This window comes from Bemisia tabaci, chromosome 5, assembly GCF_918797505.1.
Source record: "Bemisia tabaci chromosome 5, PGI_BMITA_v3".
Taxonomy (NCBI): Eukaryota; Metazoa; Arthropoda; class Insecta; order Hemiptera; family Aleyrodidae; genus Bemisia; species Bemisia tabaci.
In genome coordinates, this window is record NC_092797.1 from 28,926,300 (window position 1) to 28,947,750 (window position 21,451).

At 37.1% G+C, this 21,451-nt stretch overlaps 1 protein-coding gene across 2 annotated transcripts in view; it reads right to left on the minus strand.

Moving 5' to 3' along the window:
• Ge-1 (Enhancer of mRNA-decapping protein 4 homolog Ge-1) overlaps positions 1–21,451 on the minus strand; it is a 51,466-nt gene that overhangs the window by 21,702 nt on the left and 8,313 nt on the right. For both annotated transcript variants that reach the window (XM_019052658.2, XM_019052659.2), the window contains exons 8-21: positions 20,506–20,680; positions 19,111–19,272; positions 17,261–17,439; positions 15,785–15,877; positions 14,675–14,802; positions 13,347–13,493; positions 12,101–12,272; positions 11,532–11,739; positions 10,583–10,698; positions 9,951–10,116; positions 9,237–9,375; positions 8,485–8,662; positions 7,868–8,031; positions 7,122–7,355 (exon numbers count right to left, since the gene is read on the minus strand). In XM_019052658.2, coding sequence (XP_018908203.2) covers positions 7,163–7,355; positions 7,868–8,031; positions 8,485–8,662; positions 9,237–9,375; positions 9,951–10,116; positions 10,583–10,698; positions 11,532–11,739; positions 12,101–12,272; positions 13,347–13,493; positions 14,675–14,802; positions 15,785–15,877; positions 17,261–17,439; positions 19,111–19,272; positions 20,506–20,680 — 2,220 coding nt within the window. In that variant the 3' untranslated portion in view covers positions 7,122–7,162. The remainder of the gene's footprint in view (positions 1–7,121; positions 7,356–7,867; positions 8,032–8,484; positions 8,663–9,236; positions 9,376–9,950; positions 10,117–10,582; positions 10,699–11,531; positions 11,740–12,100; positions 12,273–13,346; positions 13,494–14,674; positions 14,803–15,784; positions 15,878–17,260; positions 17,440–19,110; positions 19,273–20,505; positions 20,681–21,451) is intronic.

Genomic DNA, 21,451 nt, shown 5'->3' on the forward strand with positions numbered 1-21,451 from the left:
CTGAACAACAAAATGCCCGACAAAACAACCAACCAAATGATCAAACATACATAGAAGTACTGTTAGACAAGCAGACTGCCATGTTCGACAAACTGAATAATACAATTGAAACGTTAATGTCAATAATGACATCACTAATTCAATTTATGAATATCAACTCCAAACCATGAACACCAAATTACTCAGAATTGGTCACATCAACGTTAATGGACTAATCCATAAACGAAACGAAATAGAACTATACCTCCATCAATACTCACTTGACATACTATTAATCTCTGAAACGCACTGCTGCGAAAAATCCTATCTCAAAATTAGAAACTACAAATTCTATCATACTGATCACCCGACCCAGGGAAAATCTTGTGGTGGCACTGGGATCTTAATCTCAGAAACCATCCCTCACTACGAAATCCAACCGTTTCAATCACCTCTCTCAATGGTTACAGCGATCAAATTAAATATTCAAGCTGTAGTGGTCACAATAGCTGCAGCCTACATCCCACCAAAGAAGAAATCTATTCCACACATCTCACAAGACCACATGCAAACTATGTTCAACCAATTGGGACCCAACTTCATTGTAGGTGGTGATTTTAATGCCCACCACACCTCATGGAACTCCAAATCCAACTCAAAACGAGGAAAGGATCTGAAAATAGTCATCGATAAAATTAATGCTCATGAAACAACCAAACAAAAAACTCCCACATCTGTCACCAAAGCTCCCGCGGTGGTCATCAAAGCTCCCGCGCCGGTAATCAAAACTTCCGCGCCGGTCATCAAAGATCTCGCCTCAGTGTTTCACCCCAGTGCTGCCAAAAACAATGAAAATAAACCAACTCATGCAACAACCAAACAAAACACTCCCACACTCGTCACCAAAGCTACCGCGCCGGTCATCAAAGCTCCCGCCTCAATGATTCACCCCAGTGCCACCAAACACAGTGAAAAATCTACTAATAAAACAACCAAACAAAAACCTCCCGCGCCAGTTATCAAAGCTCCCGCGCCGGTCATCAAAGCCCCCACCTCTAAAATTCACCCCAGTGCGGCCAAACAAAATAACAAGGGACATACTAATAAAGCAAGCGTAAAATAGGCTCCCGCACCACTCATTAAAGCCCCCGCCTCAGTAATTAAATCGAAGCCCAGTAAAAATAACCGTGTTTCTAACTCAACCGCACCACTCATCAACCTTACGACTTCAGTGCCATTAAAACCTAGTGCGTTTTCTGAATACCACCACAAACGCACTAAATCAGACACTACCCACAAACTTTCGCACAAATATAAAATACCGAAAATATCCAACAAAAATCCCCACAATACCCACAAAAAGTCCGAACAGCAAAAAAAGCCGTACTCAGAAAACCAAGCGGAATCCACGGCACCAAAGCCATCAAAAACCGAAAGATCGTCCACACAATCTCTGCTCGTTGAACTAGGACTTGAAATCCCAGAAATACTAACACCGCTCCACTCACTCGCCCAGATGATATAACATTCACCGGTGAACAGGGAAACAAAGGCTTCATCAGAACAATCCGAAAACGCTCACACACAAATCAACAGTCTCCTCCAGCCAGCACAACAACTGAGTCCGCAAACCTTACAAAAAACCATGGCACAAATTATGTACATGGTCTCATCAGTGGTCAGTCCAGAGGAATACAACCCTTCTACGCCAGATTTGTTTCCCACCCCCCTCCCCCACTTCCGACATCACAGCAAACTTACACACCATCACCGATAAATAACCCCATAAATAACCCGACACAAGGTCCAACCTTAGTGGGTAGTTTTATTATGTTACTTTTCTTTTACTTTGTTCGCACTTATTTTAAGAAGCCCTAAATAATCTTGTTAAACTGTAAAAAAAAAGGAGCATAATAAAGTTTTATTATATTATTCCTACAATAACGTCCCTCAATAGACCGCCCCGACAAAACCGAAATTTATCAAAATTTAATCAATCCTGAGCTCCAGGATAGAGTCGTAGAATTCAGTGACTGAAAGTGCCCCTAAAAATGTACGATATTTGATCCAGAGCTCCAGGATCAAGATTCACAATCTAGTGACTCTGAAAGTGTAATTTCTCTTGATATGTCAACAACCAATAATAGTGAATTAGATATCACAATTATACATAACTAAATTGAAACTACAATTCAACCAATTTCCTCTCTAGAATCTCAACCCTCAACACCAGTAAGTTCCACTATTATAAGGCTGAGAAACTTATTGTTAGGTCGAGGTGTACGGTAGAGGCCTGACCCAAATTTTGTGTCAAAATGAGTACTTAAAACTTTTATACAAAAAGCTGACTTGCATTTTCCTGTCATAAATCGAATGTGTTCAGCTAAGTTTTTATTTTATTTTTTTTTTTCGCTATCTCTCTCTTCCAGCTTTTACCAATCTCCAGATAAACTGATAGTTTTCATGTTTTAATATTTTAGATCACTGTTTTAATATTAAATTATTAATTTTTCCCTTATCATGATCTCAGCTCATCTTAAAAAATTAATTATGGCTTGCTGAGATCTTCCTGTCATATTGTTAGCAATGGTGTCAGAAAATTTTTAACGCATTACTTCAAAATACAATAATATTAGTAATATAGACAACACCCAAATGGTGTTATAATTTTTAGTTCATTACTTCTAAAATGCAATAATGTAATGGGCCTGTTGCAAACTTTTGCTAGAGCAAAAATAAGAGTTGTTTCTTCTAGATAATGCCTCAAAAATCACGATGAGCGCATCGGCAAAGTCTGAAATGCACTCATAACTTCACAGTCTGCGTAAAAAATTTGCGGTTTTTTGAGCTTCCCGCTTCAAAAGCGATACGGCGCAGGTGAACATTGTGTAAAAGGAGTCGTTCCATCGTCGGCAATACTCATCATGGCCGACGCCAATCCGCCAAAACAGGTGTGATGGGACGAGATAATACCTGAACTGGATTAGACCAGATAACAATCGGCGTGTTTTAACGTTCATGTTTTCCACGCCCGAATTGATTGACCTTGAACTCTCCTCGAATCACTCGCGGAACTGCGCGCAAGCGTCGGCCATGATGAATATCGCCGACGATGGAGCGACTCCTCTAACAAAATGTTCACCTGCGCCGTAGTATCGTTTTTGAAGCGGGAAGCTTAAAAAAACGCAAATTTCTTACGCAGATTGTGAAGTTATGAGTGCATTTCAGACTTTGCCGATGCGCTCATCGTGATTTTTGAGGCATTATCTATAAGAAACAACTCTTATTTTTGCTCTAGCAAAAGTTTGCAACAGGCCCATTAATACTGCAAGCAACATCCCAACGGTGTTCTCAATATGAAGCTCTTTACACCCCAATGGTGTTTTCAATGTTAAGCTCTGTACATCCCAATGATGTTTTAAAATCTAAACCTGTACACCCCAATGGTGTTTTTGGAAATTTCTTAAATGAAGCCCCAATGGTTTCAAATCAATTTTTAATTACAGTGCCCTGACGGTTTAAAAAAAAAGTGTAAAGGGGGAGGTGTTTGATGGTGATGTCATCATGACGTCACTACCCATCGCCTCTCACCGATAGTCATCATCCATCAGATATGGATTCCCATCCCTGCTCTTCCTTGTGATCATGTCTTGGCATGTATTTTTGACAGTTCATTTTATTTGCATTTCGTACAATAAAATGCTTTAGTCACGAACCAGTGTGTTACGTTCTTAGTGTGTGCAACCCACCACCCATCTTATAACAATCATCTCTGCAGACTTCAATTCCCGGCACCCCACCTGGGGCTACCCAAACTCCAACAATATAGACTGGCTGTACCATAATATCTACAGTCGTAGTTACTCAGAATCGGACATTCCCAGCAAAATTATCTTGGAGAACTCCACACAGGCCCCTAAGACTACAGCCCTGAAGCTAGAAAATAAGACTCCATCACCCATTAGCAGCCCTAAAGAGAATCACAACGGTGGAGCGATACACGATCGCTATCTTGACCCATCAGCCTCCCTCGATCAAGTTGGTGCCTACGAAGTGATCGTTCCAAGCAGCCCTACCCCTACAGAAGGATCGTTTAGGGCAAAAGACACTAACATGGACTACCAGGATCCTGAAACTTCCCCAGAAATTGGAAAATCCTCCACCAAGATTCTTATAAGAGAAATGATGCCACAGGAATTCTTGACTAATGAGAACATAAACCAGAAAGCTGAAACAAAGGAGATCAAAATCCCTGAAAGACTAAAGTTCATCCCTGCGCAGAACGAGGAAAAGTCACCAAAGACCCAGCCCAGAAAATCCTCTAGGAAAGGTAACAAGAAAAAAAACTGAACCATCACAACTTGACTTCTATTATTGTGAATTGCTATCATGAGCCTCAATTTCCTATCATGGAACATACATAGCGTCCTAACTAAAGGTAATAGATCGATCTAGATAACATCATATGTCAAAATTCAATTTGATTTGTCATGCTCTGTGAAACTTGGCTTAAGAGCGCAGATCACTTCAAACTCAAAAATTTCATAACATATAGAAATGACAGAGGAGTAGGCCCACGTGTAGCTGCTAGAAATGGAGGGGGTCTCCTTACGTTGATCCATTCATCCTTCACAAGTAAAATGATCGACAACCTGAACTATCGTCTAGATGTAATTATAGAGTTAGAAATTTTAGTAGTTCAGCTAGAACTTGGACCCTTAGATAAAATCCACCCAGTTAATTTCTACAAACATCCACTCTACAAAGGGAACTTTGGTCCATTGGAGAACGTCCTCCGGACCATTTATGGGGAAAAAATTATTCTGGGTGGCGACTTTAACGCGCAACACCCTGCCTGTAGTTATACTTATCCAACCAATGAAGGTAGACTCCTAATTGATATTTCCTATGACAACAACTTTGTCCTAGCTAATAATCAGCATCTGGTACCAACCAGACGAGCAACCAAGATTTGCAGACCAGGGATTAATGACATGGTCCTAGTTAAACAGAACCTCATCCAGAAAGTATCCTTTCAAGTTTAACAAATCGCAGGAGGCAGTGACCAATATCCTCTCACTTTTCAGTTGCAAACAGGCGATCCTCTTCCCATACGGAACGCCCACACCCAAGACCAAAAACCTCGCTCGATCCACATCCAAAAGTTCACCAGAGTGGTGAGGAAGAGATTCGAATCAGTCCAAGATCCAGCTTCAATCTCTTATGATGAGTGGGAGGGCATTACACTAGAGTCAATGGAAGAGGCACGATCCTTTGGCCCACCCAAAAAACCTGCACCTGTGCGTCAGACATCCAATTTTGTACCTTGGTGGAACGCCAAATGCCAATCAGCAAAAATCAAAAACCATTCGAGATAATGCATTTCAGCGATGGAACTCTGATAACTCCTGGGAAAACCTCTCTATATACCATGAAACGGCTGCTAAATTTAAACTTGTAGTCAAAGAAGAACAAAGAAAAAGCTGGCACAGATGTGCTTCTCACTTACAATTAACACACCAAGGACTAGCGTATGGACAAGACTAAAATCTCTGAAACATTGCAAGGAGCCAACTAAAGCCTAAGATTCATTGTGGTGCCGGGCTTGTTTGAAAAACCTCACTCCTGATGGTGTACCAAACTCCCCCCTCCAGAGGAGCCTCAAACTCCCAACTTAAACCACTTCTTACTCTGTTATATGATGAGTTCCTCCAATCGTTTTATGACATAAAAAATAAATGTCCAGGTAAAGATAAGATTAACAAGAAAATCCTAAATGCTCTTCCACAAGTTGCCATCAAATGCTTGTACAATTCCTATGTTCAAATTCTGTCAACTGAGAACATCCCCAAGTCATGGAATGAGGTGATAATTAAAAGTATCTTGAAACCAATGAAACCAGAGAACCAACCAACATCTCACCGACTTATATCATTATTATCATTCCCTAGAAAAATCTTTGAAAAACTGCTGAAGAATAATCTTGAGCGATTCATGGAGAAGAATAATTGGTTGTCCCCACATCAAGATGGTTTCAAAAAGTTCCGATCTTTGAATGACTACCACAGTGCCCTGAATAAACGCATAATAAATGGCATATCCAGGAAAGGTTTCCTTGTCTGTCTATTTTTGGATATTAAAGGTGCCTACAATTTTGTAGATTTAAATAAACTAAGACAAGCTCTAAAGGAGTGTGAAGTCCCTGACAAGATGGTCAATTTAATTTTTAACCTCTTCCACACCAAGGTAATTTTTGTCAATTTCAACGGCAAGACCTCTGGCCCCCGCATCTCCTACCTAGGGTTAATGCAAAGCTCAGTCCTAAGCCCGCTACTGTACCTAATATACACAAAATCTGTACACCGATGCCTCAGTCACTGCATGATCATAGAATTCATTGACAGCATTGTTCTCATAAACTAAAACCAGAACTTGGGCCTAGCAATTTCAGAATCTCAAGAGGATCTCTCTACAATCAACTCTCTTCTCATAAACAAATTATCTCTGGAAATATCGAAGCCAAACACTGAAGCCATGATTTTCAGCAGAAAAAGGTTAGTTAATTACGTTCTAATTATGCTAGGCCACCTGGAGATGGAGAGAGTTACAGCTTTCAAGTACTATAGTATTACATACAAGCAGTGATGGCATTTTAACTTGTATCTAAAATACATTAAAGACCGTGTTGCAGTGAACACAAACCTCATCAAATTTATTGATGGCGCGAAATTGGGCTGCAACCCCAAAATTCTTAAAATTCTGGCAAAATCTTTCAGTTCCCCACTCTTTGCATTTAATGTCCCATCCTACCTGATCCAGGTCAATCTGAAAACCCTGAACGTTATTATCAATAGTAGCGTTAAAAGAAAAAGCTTATTGTGGGAAACAGCTGAAGAGCAAATTTGAAACGTCTGGGTATTGAACACGCAGCATTTTATAAAGTAAAGTTTCAAAACTTTGAACATGATTTCCTTGGAATTAGATTCTGGCACACGCTCTGCTTGCATAAAATGCTTCAATTTTTCACTGAACTTGACATTTAAACTTTCGAAGTGCAAAAATGGGGACTGCTTACAAGTAAACACACTATTCTTTGCACATAACGTTACGGAGTGATTTAAACACATTACGAACACACTTACCAATTATAGTCAAATGGAGATTGATTGAAGTGAATTGGTATTCAAGGAATGAGAGTTTTGATAGCCATGAGAATCATTCTCATGGTCGATGCAAGCTTGTGACTGCTGTTATTTGTGATGAATTGGTGGAGTTGAATGGATAAATTTTTAAGCAGGACAGGAGCAGCAGACAAGGCATCCCACTGGGGTGTGTTCTGAATTGCTCCAAAATAAGAAACAGCTTTCTCTAGATACCTGCAGGAAATAATTGATTTTTAAGGCCAAAAGGTTCAATACAGAGTCTTGCCAGAACAAGTAAAAAGTTTCATTAAAACACAGCGATTTCTGTCTATCCTCAGAGGTACCCTAAATTTTCATATGTTGTTCCCCAGTATGTGACATGCCTCCCTCTACAGATTTAATGCCCTCGAAAAAACTCTCTCCTAAATTAATCTGAGATTTTGCTCAAATCACTGTCCCAACTGTGTGCTAGTGTCCTGAATCTCTTCGTGGATTGAGACAAAAACATGGGAAACTGATGACTCTTGAGATTCTTGTTCCTCCTCTCAGCATTTTTAGTGCTTCTTAACAAAAAAAGAGGCACCCCTAAATTAGAACTGAACCTTGGAATTGCACCTCTGAGGCACCTACCAAAAAGTTTTAACCCTCTATAATTAAAATGACAGGCTAAAATGAAAGTAAAAAACTGATTTCAATGATCGTACAGCTGCCATTAAACGTTCTAAAGGAATGAGGTCTGTACTTACAATATTTTAATATCCGTGTTTAAGGTCATGTCAGCTGAAAGTTGCTGAACTAAGGACAACAGTACTGGTGGTTGAAGAAGGCATGATGTGCTCATAAATACTTTATCAGGATCTACTTTGGAGCATACTAAAACTACTAGACTCAGATCATTTGCATTAAGCGCCTGCAATGGAATTGAAAATTGTGATTAGCAATAAGTAACAGGAAACACAGAATTTTAAGTTAGGTTACAATCATCAAATCTTCTGAAATAAGAACTCATGACATAAAAGAAAAAACTGAATTAACAACTGAAAAAGAGGATCAGTCGATTTTAAAACAAACTAGACACCCTTACGAATTGAAACGCAAGATGAAAACATTTTTATGATCTACATAATGATTTGAACTTATGTTAAATAATTAGATCATAAAAGAGGAAAAAATTTCAAAAAACAAAAAAGGAGTCAGGATAATTAAATAAGACAAACCTAAGCAGTGGCAAAGTTGGATAACTTGGAAAATTTTTTTTAGTCTGATTGTTCATTAAGCTTCCAAAATTTCCTTCAAGTTAAATCGAGTGACTAATTAAGTTTTTGAAAATGTCATTTCTAGTTGTAATAGTAGAATGACTGACCTGTTGGAACGCAGAATTAATTTGATTTTGTTGAACTAGGTGGAGCAAATGCTGATTGAGATCAACAACTGGGGTCACCGCTCTTGAGGATCGAACAGTGTTTACAACACATTCCTGCAATGTCATCTGCTGTGACTGCAGACCCTTCATTATTGAGTCGTTCAAGGAAACTTCCAATCTAATGTTCGGAAAAAAAAAAAAATTGAAATAATACCTATTCTTCAGGTCTAAAGCTAAAATGAGGTTAGAATCACTAGATAATATACTTATTGGATTTTTAATGCAGTACCCAAAAATTACATTGCACAACAATTTTCAGGTCATGTTCTGTCCTGTGAACCAAACCAATTTTCTTCGATTTCTAGATGCTAAAGAAGTTCGTAACTGCCTATATTACCTTCAAGAAAATTGTCTGGCACTCAGGACGCCGCCATCTTAAATTTTGAAAACTTGAGGAAAAATTGGGAGAAATATTACCACTTTTACCAGATCAACATTTTCACAAGATCATTTCACAAGACCCCCATCTTGCATGATTAAGATATAATTATTTAGACTTTCCATGTATAAGAGGAAAGGTTTTGCTGATAGAAAACCGTGTAAAATCATTTAGAGGTGCATTAAGTGAGGGTTTACGTTCAATGTAGCATAAGGTATTCGATTAAGCATCACCTATGCAGTTTTATGTAACTGAACTTGGGCATTTTGAAAGATAGGGTCACTGTTTACAAATCTTGACACATTTGTCTTACTTGGCTAAGGATTTTTTCAGCTCCATTGTCATCTGCTGGAACCCAGTTTTCATGACTTCTGTGGATGCCTTGATTTGGCTGGCTGATTCTGAACTCAGATTCAACGAATCTCGTGAGTGCTGGTCTAAAATATTTGCATCTGAAATAAAAGATAAAACAGAGTCATCCACTGAATTAATTATTTTTTCTCAGATTTTAGGAATCTGTAGGCAGAGAAAAAAGACTACGGTAAAATCTTGCAATTTTATACACTTCTTTACTGAAATCATTCAGTTTAAATTCCATCTTGGCTTTGCTCTTGCATTCCAAAAGTGTCTTGACATGGCTCCTGGTGACCATTCAAATCTCTGAAGTGAGAAAGAGTAAAGATTCAACAGAGCATTACTTTTCCTTTCGAGAAAGACAAGTTTTAATCAGAATTATTCTGTGCGACTTCCTAGGTCCTAGGTATTAACAATGCAAAGTTTTTTTGAAGGGTGCAAATGATGCTTGACCTCGCAATCCGAGGATTGCACCAAAAATGGGACAAATCTTTAGTGAGGGGGTAATTTACACACCTGACAACTTTCTTATTTTTTGCTTCTTCCTGTGGTTCATATTTCAAAAAATTGCGCAAGATTGGATATTTTAAGCAAGGAAAAAACATCAAATTAAAAAAAAAAATTGTGGTTTGGGAACTTTTTGCAACTTGCATTTTCATTGTTTGGTACTTACATTCTTTAACACCTTTGCTGAATGCATTATTCACTTGAGAGAACATAGTCTGGCACGTCTTCTCTATTGTGGGAAGTCCAATGGCGGTAAATATATCATGGATACACTGATTGATAGCTGGCGTTAATGATACCATTAATGAATTACTTAATACTTCCATTACACCCTGAAATTGAAATTAAAAAAGACATGCTAAAAGGAAAAAGGAAATTGATAAGAAAAGTTTGGTTTTAAAATGAATGCATGACCGCTATTGATAAAATCTTGGATAGGCGAATTTGAATAGTTTTAATTTAGAGAGAAAATACAAGATTTCATAACGATCAGGTACTATGTACTTCTATATTGAGACACCATGGTGTCCCAGGATTATGACATAAATATTTTTTCAGAAATGATTGTGCCTAAAAAAAGTCCTTTTCCGTCCAATATACAACAGGCTAAGACTTAATTCCGTCTGTCGGCTGATGTTTTCCATTAGTCTACTAGATCAGATAAGACCAAGATGGAATGTGGTTATGCTACTGGAGTATATGTATGTGTAGAATATGTATGTGGATAAGGCTAATTAACAGTAATATTTATATGCAGACTCATAACTATAACTCACATTAATGAATGAAAATACTTACTTTACTAGTCATCATCTTAGAGATATTTTCTTTCAGCAATGAATCAGTCGCACTTAACTTCTTTGTTAGTTCTAGGTGCATTTCATCTTTGAATGGTTGTAAAACATTCAGGATTGCTGTTTACAGGACAAACAATAGATTAATTACACACACGAAAAAAAGAAAACTTATATTTAAAATCAAAGAATACAGTGATAATATGCATTATCAGTTTGTAACAACAGCTCTGCAAAGAGAAAAGGCAGCTTGAACTTAGAATCCTGAAACGTAGATGAAAAGGAAAGAAAAAATGCATCGAGTTGGGGGTCGAAACTATCGGAAAGGCGGTACACTGTGTATACGCGCGACTGCATAAAGCGGTACACTGTGTATGTTGCCTCAAACACACTAAATACAAAACATACTATCAGTTTATTACTAGGACAAAACAAGAGAAATTTGGAGGAAAGAGAGGTCTAGTGGCACTCTCTCAACTAAAAAATACTAATAAGATGCTGATTAAGAATTAGAAGATTTAGGGCGGGGGGGGGGGGGGTGGTGTTTGCATCCTTTAGGAATTTTTGTTAAGGTGACACTTTCCTCTCTTTATCAAGACGAGTAGATAAAAAGAGACACTAACATTAAGCTAAAAATGATTACCAGCCAAATTTGGGCGAGAGAAAGTTAAGGAACTTTTTAACATGAAAAGCATGTAAACTCATTATTGAGGAGAAATTCACAATGAGTCTTGATGTAACATTGTAACATGTTTTATAATTTGCTACTTTTCAAAACTAAAGCATGATAGGAAATTGGACAAAATACAACGATCCAGTTGAATTTATCCACCTTTCAGCTGTATCCAAAATAACCTTCTCAAGTTTCCCCACCATGGTTTTCGACTCATTTTTCAGGAAAAAGGCAAGTGGTGTAAATGATACACTAAATAAAGATAAGGTAGAGGATATACCTGGTAAAATTGCGTTACTGATTTCATTAGCAACAATGTCTTCCAACTTGTTTGATACAATGTTGTCTACAACTTGAGAGATAGCAGTAACCACAGTTTCAGTGTTCTGTCGTTCTTCTCGAGAGAGCGCTACAATCTGTTGTTGAGTCCCTCTTGTCACAACTCCTTCGATTCTTGCAATTTCTTCCTTTAGATCTTGCATATATTCCTAAATAGAAACAAGATTACATAGTTTACAGGAGACACAGTGATAAATGAAGAATGGAAAATCGAAAATAGAGAAATTAAAGTCGCAACTAATGGGCCAGTTGCACTGGTTCCAGAATTGCGTTTTGATAGATTAAACTTATAGTTTATCAGAAAAAGATAGGACGTCTTGCCATGCTGAAATGAAGTTCAACAACCAGCTGACTGGAAACCTGCTTCTCCCTTCCTGTTTTTTTTTTTTTACATTTTGTTTAAAAAAGATAAGAAGAACTCTAATGTGGTAAGGAAACTGAGTTTTTCTATGTTTTATACCTTTTGGCATCAGAGTTACTTGGAGGTCAAAAACATTACTAGTAGTTTACCTTATATTCCGTCTGGTGGTCTATCATTGTTTGAACCAATGCGTTATTTGTTAATGTCATATTATTTACAGCTGCCTCCAGTTTTTGCAAAGTTTTGCTCATTTGGTCTACATCTTTGCTGCTAGTATTTAGTCCAAGATCAGAGTCTCGCCTCCTATTAGAGATGCTTCTGCTGCGAGAAGACAATAAAAGAAAAAATTGTTATTTGTCTAAAAATAATTAGGATTGCTCGGTAAGTACATATGCTTGTTTTAAGGGACCTTAGTCATTCCTAATAATTTTAGGATGACACTTGTTTTGGGAAAAACTTCTGATTATTTACTTCTCACAACTGGCGATCAAGAAGAGTTATTGAAATACAGCCTGCACTTTACTTCCATGGCTGCAAGTAGTACAAACACGGATATTATAAGCTTACAATTAGTTTGGAAATGACTAGGCGAGGAAAAGCACTTTTCTTAAACGGTTGCCACAAGCAATCACTATCAAATCAAGATATCAGATGTTTCTACCATAATTTGGAGAATTGGCAACTATCCACCTATTGAGAGATGCTCAAATGATGCAAAGTTGCTTACATTCAGAGTAGTGCTCCTGGTCACATATCAAAAATAGGGATCAGTATACTACTCAGGATTCTATAAAAAGTAACCCTTCTTTGAGCCCTGTTCTTGTGCGCAAACTGACAACATTGGGATAAAAGCACTTGAAAGCACTTTCATCAATTAAAATTGAATGATTGAAGGAAACTAGCGCAGATTTTTTCGGAAACGCCAGGGAATGTCTAGGGCCCCGAACAAGCCATGACCTACAAGATATGAACAAATGGGCTTGGCAACTTTCATTTAACCTCCTAGCTTCAAAGGGTCCGCCAAAAGTAGTTTTATGTGCCCACTTTATCGACCATTAGCAGCCTTTTCATGGCAGATACAGTTGAACAGACAAAATTTTTGCACAAAAGGTAACCATTTCATGATTTCCTTCAGGATCTGACTAATCGCTTGTTCCATTTCCGACATTAAAGCTTGCCCCTTTTAGAGCACTTGAGCAACCTCTGAAAATTGTTTTAGATTTCTTTAGATAGAATGATCACTTCTTTTCACTCCTTGAAGCACACTTCCAACACAGAGAAACATAAGTTTTCTCAGATTTCAAAAATGAACACCTTCCTTACCTAGTGTTAATAATTTACTCTATAGACAAGTTGAAAAGGTGAGAGTGGATATGATTATGTAATATTACGTACTTTGAATCCGAAATATCAACTTCACACATTCCTTGGAAACTTGAGAGATTGGAGGGTTTGAATTTTATGACATTAGCCTCTGAGAACTTTGACTCCTTAACATAATCTTCCGGAAACTTTGATTCCTTGGTATAATTATCTGGTTGCCTGCATTAAAAATTAAAATTATCAACTATAACATAAAGAAATATAAATAAAAAAAGTATACATTTCTATGAAATTAGACTTTTCTTTTATTTCTTCTCCTATCATTTTCAGACAGAGGTTAAATTGATGCAAATGATAGTTACAGTTGCTTCATTCTGAAAAGAATGAAAAGGAGCGTTGGAGAAAAGTTCAAAAAGCTGATGGTTGGGAGACAGTTGTTCTTCAATTTGTAGTTGCTTCATTCTTATCATTGGCTTGAAGCAAGAATTTGAACAGCATGCTCACTCCAACAATCTTACTGGGTCATTTGGTATAAATGGGGATAAATTAAACCAAGCAGAAATGATGTATTACTAGAATAGAAAATGTGATTTTTTCCATTTTTTCGCAAATTCGGCAGATTTTTGTGCAGGTTTTAGCTTCAGCTTCGGCATCTGAAATGAAATTTTTCAGACCTTTTTTCTTGTGAGTATTGATAGGTTTTTTTGAGCTCTTTCAATAAAAAGAACAGAAAAAAAGAGAGAAAAAAGTTCAAATCAATCTGACAAACCAGCTATGGGCAGTTAATAGTTTTGCTTTTGACACCCCCCCCCCCCCTTTTTCGATGATGAGGGCTGCACCATAAAGTCCGCCAAATTTGAACTTCACACATGCTACTGAACCATTCCTAAAAAAATTGATTGTATCTGATATGGAGCCAAATCTGACAGGAATCGAGACAGCCTCTTTGGAACATTGAAATTTTTAGAGGTTCTACATTTTTTTTTACTCAGTTCTCGTATCCATGGACTACGTGATTCTCTTTGTAAAACTTCTGATTAAGAATCTGATGTAGCAACAAGAAGTTGTAAACCCAATGCAAGCATGTTCAGCAGGCTGTATGTTCTTGGCAAATGAGCATTAATAAACTTGTAAAGTTTTTCACTGCGTTTTTTGACATATTCAAAGTTGTTGACAATTTTGAAACACGAATAATATCAGACAAAAAAGAGTTTTCCTTCAACAGAAATTATTGAATATTTCCAAAAAGCCACAATTACAATAAAAAATATTATCTATTGGGATAGGCACTGGTAATTTCTACGGGTAGAAGCATGTATCCTTTTTCAGAACCCTTTGTAAGTTACTGGAAATAAACCAGGAAAAAATGTGCAGTTTGGAATAAATATGATACAACTCACGGTGGTTTTGCTTTAGGGAAGTAACATTGACTTGATGTCAAGGGAAGCATTATTTCTTGAACTTCTCGGCTTGGGCTGCTTCCACCACTGGCATAATGAGGGTAGTCTGGAGCTGTCTCATTGTTGACCTGAGTTGGACATGAAGAGCAATAAAGATTTGAAAATAACCATACATGATGAGAGGAAGATACACATCAAAAAACTGAAATATGATTGAGTTTTAAACGGCCCCTTGAACAGATGCTAGGATGTGATGTGACTGTCAAGCTTTCTAATGAGCTCTTTCTTTTCAGAAAAATTAAAACACTTGAATAAATGAAAGAGGGAAAGCTTCTGTGAAATTGATGCAGATAATTACCAGCAGTCATAATTTCAATAGCCAATTCAGTGGGCATAGATTTTGCTCATTCTTGTGAGGTTGACACTCATATAAAGTTTTACATGTATGAATTCAATTGATAACATTTAGAAAAAAAAAACGATATAAATATATGTTGGAATTGGTTTTTGACAATTGGACCACTGGACAGGGCACAAATTTAAGCATTCTGATACATGTTTCTAAACAAGAATTTCATGCAGAGCACAATTCTTGCATCCAAAATTACTGAAATCAACTCCTAACTAAGATATTAACGTTTTAATTTTACATTGATTGCAGAAAATTTTAATTGCCCCGTCACAAGAAACGCAATGTGAGTCAAATTGCGCGCTACATCGATTTTAGTGGACTTCTCAATCAAACATTGTTCATTTCCCACTCTTTGTTGTTCAAAGTGTTAAAAATTAGCAATGGCTGTACTAAAGCGTCAAGATTGAGATTGCCATATGTTTGTATCATAGAAACTGCCTTGGTAATGTCCAGTTTGCAATCTGACATACGTAGACCATTGGATTTTCTTGAGTAGGAGGTTTGAATTCACAAGTCTAAAAACATTAAACATCTTGACTAAGAGTCAATTTCAGTAATTGTTTATGCACAAATTGTGTTCTACATTAAATTTTGATTAAAAAACATGCATAAGAATGCTTAACTTCATACCTTGTTTAGTGAGTCATTCTAAGCATGATCTGAAAGGAGTATTTTAGGATCTTGATGTTCAAACTTACAACAGATGCTTCTTTCAACTGTGATGTTGGAGAGCTGGCTGAAGCTAGAAGTTGATTGAGCTTTTCTCTTACTTCTTCTTGTTTGACAAAATCCTTCACAGACAGATCAAAAATGTTAATGGAACACTTATTAAACACCATTTGAACCACTACTTTAAAATGTCTTGCACCCCCCCCCCCCCAAAAAAAAAACCCATCAAAGATCTTACAAGTGAGTTCAAACCAGGATTAGCCAAGACAATTTCATTCTACAAAAGCAAAACAGATGCGTCATCATCATTCGAGTAAAGCTGAAAGACTCCTCATAGAAGAGAATACAGTGGTTTCAAATCTAATAAATTCTTCTTTCAGATTTCTGGCAAAGGCTTTTTATACTCCAATGAGTAAGGCGCATTATTGTTACAACTGACTGATTTGGATCAAATTCTGAGCTGTAGTGAGACCTACTTGCATACTTGTCAAGAACAATACGTCTAGACTGAGAAATACAAAGACACGAGTAGGAGTTGAATCTCAATTTTAGTTTACTTGACTATGCTGTAATAATGTTAGACTTTCTGAATGCAACGGTTACAGTAAAAAAAATGTATAACTTAAGAAAATGCTTCCATACAGCAAATTATGAGATATAGGTCAGACAAGCTAAGGGTCAGGTTCTCTTGACTTAGGACGAAACAGATGATTTCATGAGGGAAAATGCACTTAGGCTCTTAGGCTAGAGCTGTGAAATTACACAAGCATTGGTGGGATATTCCACACTGTGACGACACTTATTCTTGTTTAAATGGAAAAAGAAGCAACTGCATTGTGCATAAAAGGACGCATCAGTTACCAGTGATCTGACCTCTTCATAGTTTTTGTAGCCCAAGACTATGACTAGCTATGTGAAACCAATCATAGCTACTGCTGACCTTCAAAAAATTATGCCCTTGACCTGCACACCTTTTCAATACCAATCAACCTTCTTTGGCAGCAATCAGTTCTCCAACTTTTTATAGTCTAAGTAGTTTACATTACCTCAAGAGGCACTCAGGTAACTTAAGGGTGTCTATCAGTGAGAGGGAATTAAAGTGCACCATTTTGCAGACTTTGTCCTACCTCTTGTAGGGAGGAGCTCAATGGCAATGATAAATGACATTACTAGATAGCAACTTTTCCTACTCGACGGTGCCTTTTTTTAAAATGTAGATACGTAACGTTGAAAGAAAACTGAGGAAATACAGTAAGCTTAACTCATGGAGTACTTCAATCAAAATTCCAAAGCCAGTTATCTTTTAGTCTCTCTTTTTTTTAGAAAATGAGGGGAAAATACAACTAATTATTTTAATGGGCAATGAGGAAAGTCAGAAAGTTGGGGTCTATTCACTTTGAGATAGTTTCAGTACATGAAAAAAAAAATAAAAAAGAGGGTGATCAATACGGAGCTTTTTCTAATCATGGGTAATGAGCAGGCGCTTTCACGAACTTTTCACTTACTGGTGGGCTTTGGGACAGGCTGCAAGTTTCTGGTTTCACAGGCGCCGCAAATGCGTCTGGTGTCATGAGGTTGAGTGCTTGCCCAGATGTGTGATTTGCACTGGTAAAATCTTGTGCTGATTGAATGACTTGCTCTGATATATCAACTGCAGGCAATGTTGGATCTTCCTCTTTGGGCACTAAAAGGTTAAAAAATAATGATAAAAAATTATATAAGTAGAATTTATCACAAACTGATAGATTGGTATGCAAGAAATTCAGATATCCATAGAGACCTTGGTATTGAGACGGTCTCACAATATATTACCAAAATCGCAACAAATTACGAGCGACTTCTCCATTCCCATCCCAATATTGAGGCAATTTAACTCCTAGATAACAGTAATGAATACAGACGCCTCAAAAGAGTAAAACCAAGAGAACTGGCCAGCCCCCTGGTCTGACCCTTTAATTTTATTACTTCATATTGTTTCACGTCAATAAGTAACGAACTTCTTGGTTGTTTGTACATTCATACTTATTTTATATTTATTAACAAAGTGTATATTTCCATGTACAAGGAAGCTCACTGAAAACTAATAAAAAAAAATAAAAAAAAAACGTAAAAATACAAGTATTCCTGTTCCACATTTGGTACTCAAATTAAACATGTTAATCCCGTGCTAAGCGAGAAATTATAGAATCGCTTCACTTCTCAATGGACCACACGGTGCAAATTCAAGTATTCTGATAGATGTTTCCTTGTTAAAATTTCACGCCAAACAAGATTCGCGCATGGTATTCACTGAGATGAACTCCTGACAAAAACATTTAATATTTTCCTATAAACAATTCCAGCCTTCCTGCACATGAAAAAACAAGAGTTTACGTTAGCCAAATTGCACAATAAATGTTGCTGAAACAATCTCTGCAGTATGAAAATAGGGCGACCTCAATCTCGGTGCTTTGGCTCTGTTAGGGCACGTAGTTAGCACTTAGGACAACACAAGGCAGGGAAGGAACATAGCTCCATTAATTAGACTGTCAAATCTGTTGTAAAGATCGGTTTGATTCAAGTAGACTGTTCTTTTTCTTCTGGAAAATTGTGGAGTGGAGAATTCAAATTGCCTGTGACCAGTGTAAACTAAGAATATTTATAAGTTACTCTGGAGTTAATTTAATCAATATTGTTGCCCGAATTAAGTTCTACACAAAATTTGAATCAGGAAACATATATTGTAATGCTATAATTCGTACCTTGTCTCGTGGTTCATTCCGAAGTGAACTTATGATTCTTTGTTATGCATCAAAAATTTGCTCTTAACATATGTAAAGTGGAAAACAAACCAAAAGTCACTTGGTTGTGGATTATTCGGCTTTTTCCGATAAATAGAATGAAGTATCTCAAAATAATGAGACACTCCAGGGTAAATTAGACCTTCTTGGTACTCCAAAATAAAAATTCCTTTGCCCAACAGAAGCACTTTATTGAGTTTTGAATGTGGAGAATATGTTGGCTGAAGAGTAAAGAGCAAACAAATGTGTGTTTGAGAATTGAACAAGTCATGTCCGTGATTCTCACATGTGTTGCTAGAGCCTCCTCTTTATTGACTCTCTTCATGTCGCACCTGTTTCTCTCCGGCACCTTCAAATATAATCTGGTCACTTTATCACAAGTCAAGTGCTGTATTTTTTGACCATTCAGCTTAGATTAACCGCGGAAATTGGACACTAAATGGCGAATTATGCTTGTTTGCAAATTCTAGACCTTTCCTTGACTAAGAGAGCAACAGTTCTACTACTTTAAAAGCACCTTAAGAATACTAACAACCACGTATCATACATTTTTATGAATCAGCACATAAACTTACAAAAATCTTCCTGGGACAGAGAACAAAGCACATTCGATGTTTCAGGCTCGTTGGAGACAGGTGGAAAGATAATGTGACAGTCTTGCAAAGATTTAGGCTGGACTAAATACATTCGCACAACAACAACCGTGTTTTCATCTCCTTCACATTCTTCAAGATCTCCTGGTTGTTAACAAGAGGAAAACAAATTAAAAGCTTGACTCAATTAATTTTCTTGCTGCTGATACAAACCTGATTAAATTAATGTTTTTAACAGGTTTTTCACTATTAAAGTCTGAGTTCCTGAGAGGAACCACAAAATGATGAAAATAGATGTTGATGATTAATATGCATCATGACTGACTCCTTTTAGTTCAGGGGATATCTGAGTATCCCAAAATCGCCTTTTCTTGTCCTATGTTTGCTATTCTCTTGAATTTTCTGGATCCCTCTTGGTTGTGAACGTATAATAACAAACGGATGATGATTATTGAGGAACACTGATTAAGGTACAAGTTCTGTGTCGGATCGGATTATGAAAATGAGTATTAAAATAGTATGAAATGAATGAGTATAAAATGAGAATTAATATAATTATTTCATTATTGGTGTGTATGCAAGCACAACATTAAATATATCAGTTTTGCTTTAACGCACTTCCAAATTGCTAACTGGACTGAGTTAAGCAGAAAGGAACCAACCCACATTTTGGAAAAAATTGAATTATGAGTGGTTTTAAACTCAACCACTGCTCTACTATCTATCGCCAAAAATTCAAAGTTTTTGTTGGAGCAAATTTTGCAGAAATTGAACTTGAAGTTTATCTTTTACATTGAGTCTCATGCAGGAGCCAAACTTTAAACCTCTTTTTCTAGGTTCGATCCCGATGTGGCTTGGTTCCTTTCTATTTAACTCCGTCCAACTGTCCATAAGCAACTTTTCTCACCGACACAAATTTCTTTTAAACATCAATAGTTTCGATCATTTATTACTTTTTATTGATTGTGATGATTCAATAAACCTGACACATATAACACGGCAGCTAGATGACATAGTTGACTGATGTAAATAAAGTTTTTTTGCATCAGTAACCTCCACTTTTTACTATTCACGAGTTTTCATCTTTTGTCATTTACATTCTGTTGAGGAATCCAGTTTTCTGCGCTGTTGCTAAGATTCTTGCAAATTCTTACTTGAGGGATTTAGTAAAAATGGGATTTTTCTCACCAGAGATTTTGGTACTGACAGATTATGACATGCAGGATTTCTGCACACCAGATTTTGGCCATGGGATTAAGTCAGCACACTCTTCGTAAATTCTGAGGATTTGTTGTAATGACATTCATTTAATCAAAGATGTACGGCAATTGAAATGCAAATGGTATGATACAAACAGGAGAATAAAACAATACGAACCATTCCCATTACATAAGTCATCTAAAACAAAGGTGCTATCTGCTTTGACTTTTTTCTTCCCAGCATCAACAATGTCAAAACTAAGAACAGCTGTTGGAACAGTAAATTCTGATACAGAAATCAAGAAAGTTGTTGTTTTTTTGCAGTTCATGAATATTTCAAAGACATATAAGACCTGAGGAAAGAAAGAGAGGTAACTGGGTAAATCACAGGAACTTTAAAAATACGAGGTCTGTTAGATTAGAAACCGGATTTTGGTCATAACTAGCCCACAATGCGTCTGAATTAGGTTTTCTTGAGCTTTTCTGATAGCTGAAAATATACCTAAGAACGCTACGTTCACAGATTTTGTTTATTTTGATCAGTGTTTATTCTGTGTCATCTTGAATACGAGCAAGTCAGGTGCGTTTTGCGATTTTCATCATGCGATCACTGATGGAGCAAAGATTCGACGTTACATTTTGTTTTAAACTCGGTATACCTTATACCGAAACTATCGGTATATGCTAAGTAAAGTTTACCATGATCATTGTATGAGACGTTCCCACTGTTTTGAATGGGTTAAACGATTTAAAACTGGTCAGGAGTTTGTCAAAGATGAGGAGCATGGGAATCGGCCCTCAACGGCAACTGACATTTGTCACGTGGAAGAAGTGGGGCCAAAGTGCTCGAAAATGGTCGTTTCGAGCTCGTTGAACAGAGTAATATTTCTGAAGGCTCTGTCCATACGATTTTAATAGAATATGTAGACACGCATCGAGTTTCAGGTACACTTGCCCCTTGATTGTTGTCCGTTGAACGAAAATCCAACCAAATGTTAATTTCCCGTTAGCTGCTTGAACGTTCTAACAATGATCCTACATTTTTGGATATGATAATTTTCGGTGATAATACTTTAGTGCACGGCTACGATATGGAGACGAAACTCCAATCTTCCTTGTGGGTT